A 5,844-nucleotide genomic window follows, 5' to 3' on the forward strand; every position below is an offset into this window, starting at 1 on the left:
ACTAACTAACTAACTAACTAACTAACTAACTAACTAACTAACTAACTAACTAACTAACTAACTAACTAACTAACTAACTAACTAACTAACTAACTAACTAACTAACTAACTAACTAACTAACTAACTAACTAACTAACTAACTAACTAACTAACTAACTAACTAACTAACTAACTAACTAACTAACTAACAGCACTGTAAGGATAGTCTAGTTTTAGAACTACGGCAGTAGAGCTACACTGTAACCAGTCCTCTCATAGCAGTACGGTCTATTTCCAGCATTACGGTAGTGGCTCCGTTTCTCAATTACCTGACAAGGATTGTAGTGATGTTTGGGCATGTTAGCGGCGGCAGCTGTATCGGGCTGTTCGGCTCACGGTAAGTATATAAATGGTAATTTTCACGATTCTGACGTTATAGTTATAGTTTATTGATCCCATTGTGTCAGCTAACCCCAATGCTAACTGCCTTTTAGTGATGTAGCACAGAGTCGAATCCATTTTAACAGTGGTCTTAGCTTTTGTGGACCCGACAACCGGAAACTATACGAGAACATTTGTCAGAAAGAAACTGATCAAACTGCAGGAACCAGTTGTGAGCGGTTTTTTTTCGTGTAATACTGTGGTTCGTGTCCACATGTCAAGTGGTTGTAACGTTATATGTTAAAATAAATTCGTTTTTACCCGAAAACATCGCGTCTCTCCCTCACGTTCGCTCGCGTTTACGTCGTCACGTTGTCAGTCAAAACTACAGTTTCATTCACTGACGAAAACGTTACAGACAACAGTGTTATCGTAATTGACGAGAATAACATTTTTAAGAGATACGTGAAACAAACTAGTATTTAAAGAAAATACAAAGCAACATAACACGAAGAAAACACTATAGTTTCAAACACAAAAAAATAGTGACTCCGTAGAAAAAGGAAAATAGATTATTATAGCCTATTATTTAATTTATTGTTATATTTAATCCATGTATTTTTTTAAAACCCTAACCCTCAAATGAAAGTCTGACGTCTAATGCTTCTTCAACAATTCAATAGCTACTCATGTAGCAACATTTCTGTACGTAACAATAACGACTCAAACCAGCCTTGCCAACCACAGGATGAACTAATAGGACCCACTAAACAGTGGTTTTCCACATCAACCCTCCTCTACTGGTGTGGCAGCATTCTTATCCACTGGGCTGAAACGAATGTGATTTGGTTTTGACGTGTCTTTTCTTGCATGGATTTAACAAATATTTCTTTTCGGAGCAAATCATATTGTCCACAGAAATAATATTATTTTTAAAGGGAAAGAAAACAACACGTTTGAACCAAACAACAAGGTGTTTTCTAACATGATTTATTTTTCAATCGTATTCACAATACAACACGTTACTTTTACAGTTTTCTATACTGTAAAGTTTTAAAAAAGTCTTTGACCTTAGTACATTTGAATTTTAAACCTTTGCTGGTGTACAAATCAACCTTTGTTACTGCCCTTTATAAAAGTGAAGTCCAACTTTATGACATGAAATAATTTCAGAAAACCTGTGACAAAGCCTCTCTTTCTTTCTTCAGATATTACTTCTTGGAACCGTTGGCCTCTCCCTCTGCACACAACCACAAACATAAACACTCAGCTTCTATGTTCTGTGGATCTTTAGATGTTGACTGAATGGCAGGACAACATAAATGTCCACGCAGAGCGCTGCTTTCCTTAGTGACTTTGAAACGTCAGCCCACGGCCCTGTCAGTCCCCTCGTGGCGAGCGGTCTTTGGTCAGTACCTGCGATGGTCTTGCACAGTAACTCAGGCCGTCGTCCTGTCCGTGGTAACGTTCTGCATCATTCTCCCTCTGTGCTGCCATCAGCTGCTCTACTCCTACTTCTTCATCAAGTCCTTGTATCTCGAGTCCATGAGTGAGGAGGTGCTGCAGGCCAGTCTCAGCCGAGGTCAGGAGGCCCTACACTTCTGGCAGAGTGCTTCAGCAGTGACGACCTCCTCTAGGTTCTCAGAGATTACCCAGAACCCCGAGCTGCTGGTTACTGTGGTGACAGTTCGGCGGAATGAAGGATGGGACTTCCACTACCTACTGCAGGTGATGTGGACACTGAGCAGCATTGTGGAGAGCTGTGGGGAGCAGCGGTGTGCTGAGGTGCTGGTCTGCGATGTGGACACTGGTCCTCAAGAGAACCAGGATGCCAAGTTACTGGAAGGCCACTTCAGGGTGATCCAGCGCTCCCCCCAGGAGCAGCAGAAGATCCGTGAACAACGAATCAACACCTTTGAGAGGGAGAAAAGAGATTATGTCTTTTGTCTCCAGAAGGGATGGGAGCTGGTAAAGCCCAAAAACATGATCGTCTTAGAAGATGACGCTCTGCCCAGAAGAGATTTTTTTAAAGTTGTCAAGAACCTTTTGTCACGTCGATTCGCCTTTCTAAGTCTTTACATCAAACTCTACCATCCCGAGAGGCTGCAGCGCTACTGGAACCCAGAGCCTTACCGTATCCTGGAGTGGGTGGGGCTTGGTTTGGTTGGAGCAACAGCCCTCCTCCTCAGCTTTCCTTACTGGAATCCCTTCTCCTTCTCCTTCACGCTGTCTGTCAGCCACCTCCTCTTCTTTACCCTTTACTTCATGGCGGTGGCGGAGCTGCTTGGACGGCACTACCTCCTAGAAGTGCGAAGACTTTCGCCACAGCTTTACGCCGTCTCGCCAGCTACTGAGTGCTGCACCCCAGCCATGCTGTACCCTGGGAATGCGTCACTCAGGGTTGCCGAGTACCTCGATGCCTCGTCCTGTGCCAAGGGGAAGGCCAAAGACATGGTTCTGTATCAGATGGCACGGACAATCCCAGGAGAAAGGTCCTACAGTGTGGAACCCAATCTGATCACCCACATCGGGGCCTTTTCTTCTGTAAGGCCCAACCCCTCTAAACCCAAACTCCTCTGACGAATTACGTCAAGACATTTTCTACTTATTCACATTTCATTTTCCAGAACAAATTCTCAGGTGGTTACACGACAAACTCTAGATCCTAAATTTTTTTTACAGAAGTAGGACTGGGGGGAAATAAGAACCCCTAAAAACCTCAATGACCAAGGTGTTTTTTTTACCACCTTATTGTTCATTGTGCAGAGCTGACTGTGCTCTTGCTGTCATGTGCTCTTTTATTGACTTAGCTCACAGCCTGACGCAGTTAAAACAGCTGAACTCTCTGATGACCGTTCTCCTCCTGTTCTTTAAAGCCCACCCCTGAAGGAGGAGAAAACCTGTGGCTGTGATCTTCCCACATTAGCTGTAGAACCTTTTATCTGACAAAAAACCCTGAATCATCCATTAAATGTGTGTCAAAGGAGGGGATTATTTATTTAAACGGATGTAAAACCGGTCTTGGTTCACTGCAGAGTGTCTCGTGCAGTAGGAGAATACCCTGAGGTTGCAATAAGTAGTACTGAAGTATCACCTCCCTGGAGGAGTGTTGCTTGGTAAACACTGGTATTTTTAGTGTGCAGGGATACAAGAACTGCAGCTTTACTTCTTGGTTAGTTTGCGTCCATGAAGTAAATATGAACATAAAACTTAGGACACCAAATAAAACCCGATTAACGTATGTTTGCAGAAATACACACAGTCTAAGAAAGAAGACACACAGAACTACGTGGTCTGTGTGTTTTCTTTCACGTGGTTGTGGTTGTGTTCACCCTCCCTTTCTCTTTTTTTATCTTTATGCTTGAAATTATTTACCCCAGGGCAGATATGAAAGTCTTCTGGATTTACCCAGAAATCTGGATATTTGTTAGAAATCTTTCAAATGTAATTTTGTTTTGTATTATTTATTTTTCGTATTTTTGTGTTATGTTAGATACTGTGCAATGCTATCATTAATTTAAGGTTAAATGAAAAGATCCAATATTGCTGTTTAGTCTACATTTGTGTCTGTGACAGCTGGTCATACTGGTCTGTCACTGATTTACTTCAGTCACAGATGGGTCTCTGCTCTGTGAGTGTCTATCAGTGAGTTTTTTGTATTCATTCTGAACATCAGAGTGAAGTAAAAGATTTCTGCTTTTAACACATGAACTCTTGTCACCAAATCTTATTGGTTTTGTCACTGATGCTGTCTGTTTGTGGGAAAACACAATTATTTTTGTATTTATGTTTATGAAATAAGCCTTTATTTGTACAGATGTGATAATATATTCACTCACATACGCTGTCTGTTTTTGTGTGTATGTATTTACACTATAGTGTACATGTTAGTGTGGTATGGTACCTTATCTGCTGATTTTGTTGATATACTGCTGAGATATTATCTAATGCTGAATGTACTTTTTTTCCGTCAATCCCCAAAGGTTAGTGCTAAAGTTGACTGAACTTACAAATAAAAGCATCGTTGATTATTTAGTTTGTTTTACTTCTAAGACAGCCTATAAAGTGATGCAGTTTATTGTCTGATGTAAAACTTACATTTGGAGTTTAAATGTACTCATAGCAATTCACTTTGGCTGTAGAATAAAAAAAATGCACTATACTTTTATTGGCTGTAGAATAAAAAAAATGCACTATCACAAATTTCTATTTCTGGTGCTGTGTTTTTTAAAAAAAACTTTATGCTATTCCTAAGGAAAGAGAAAATAACTACAAGGTTTTTGCTGCCTGCTGATCACATTTCCTCCTTAGGAAAAAAAATGTTTTGAACCATGATCTTTTAGTGTTGGACCACAGGGTAAAAAAGAGTTCCAGAAACAGGCCACACACTAAAGAGCACCTTTAACTGGAAGGTGGGAGGAGTTGACCTTTACTGATAGGAGGTAAACACACACACAGGTGTGGCAGATTAATCAGATCCCGGACTGAGCTGTGTTACAAAGTCCATGCAGCAACTGACAGGTCAGTGTTTTTAAAGCAAAACACTTTGTAAAAGACTGGAAAAGTTCAGTGGTGATGATTTTTGCAAAGGTAAAGTTGAATGCTTTAACCTTGTCTATTTCTGTCACTAGCAGGACAACATGAAGAATCTGGTTTTAAGATTTGGACTGGTCTGTGTGTTTCTACTGAACCTCCCAGAACAAACACAGGTAAAACGTTTTTTTATATATTTTTCTCTCTTTGACAATTACATAAAACAAGTTTGTGAAGGCCTGTGAATATCCATGCTTTACTTTAACGTCTTGAATTGTCTTATAATTTAGATAGAGTTTATGGTTTGGGAAGTGTCTGTAAAAATGTAAACGTTTCGTATCAGTATTGGTCAAACATTTTTGTAAAATAATTTTTTTAAATTGTATTTTTTCCTGCATGTTTCTCAAAAAATTACGACATTTAGAGAACATTTTTTTTCTACAAAAGTTTCAGTCAGAAGGTGAACTTTTTGTGTCATTTCTGGTCAAAAACTAAAGCTTGATAAAATTTTTTGTAAAATTATTTTTTTAAATTTGATCTTTTCTTGCATGTTTCTCATAAAATTAAGGCATTTAGAGAACATTTTTAGAAATTCTTTTCTATACATCTTTCTGTCAAAATGTGAATTTTGTGTAATTTCCGTTCAAAAACTAAAAACGTTTGACAAATTGTATCCTTTCTTGCATCTTTCCAAGAAAATTAGGGCATTTAGAGAACATCTTTTTAAAAAAAATTTAAATAAATTTTCTGTCAAAATGTAAAATTTATCTGTTATTTTTGGTCAAAAACTATAAGATTTTGAAGAAATGTTTGTAAAATTATTTTTCAAAATTGTACTTTTTTCATAAAATTAGGAAATTTAGGAATATTTTTTAAAATTTTAATTTATGACATTTTTTTGTAATTTTGTAAAATCTTTGGATTTTTTTTACGATGTTAAGGCTATAGTA

The 5,844-nt window shown here is 38.5% G+C and overlaps 1 protein-coding gene across 8 annotated transcripts in view; it reads left to right on the forward strand.

Annotated features, from left to right (window-relative positions):
* pgap4 (post-GPI attachment to proteins GalNAc transferase 4) overlaps positions 1-3,635 on the forward strand; it is an 8,622-nt gene extending 4,987 nt beyond the window's left edge. For 5 of the 8 annotated variants that reach the window (XM_025058390.1, XM_025058392.1, XM_025058393.1 and 2 more), the window contains one exon: positions 1,570-3,635. In XM_025058390.1, the coding sequence (XP_024914158.1) occupies positions 1,667-2,941 (1,275 nt within the window). In that variant the 5' untranslated portion in view covers positions 1,570-1,666 and the 3' untranslated portion in view covers positions 2,942-3,635. Of the gene's footprint in view, positions 1-111 lie in introns of those variants that run through there. The other 3 variants (XM_025058395.1, XM_008316203.3, XM_025058391.1) reach the window with 3 other exon arrangements.
* Positions 3,636-5,844: the final 2,209 nt, after the last annotated feature.

The sequence above is a fragment of the Cynoglossus semilaevis genome, chromosome 9 (assembly GCF_000523025.1).
Source record: "Cynoglossus semilaevis isolate Cse_v1.0 chromosome 9, Cse_v1.0, whole genome shotgun sequence".
NCBI classification, from domain to species: domain Eukaryota; kingdom Metazoa; phylum Chordata; class Actinopteri; order Pleuronectiformes; family Cynoglossidae; genus Cynoglossus; species Cynoglossus semilaevis.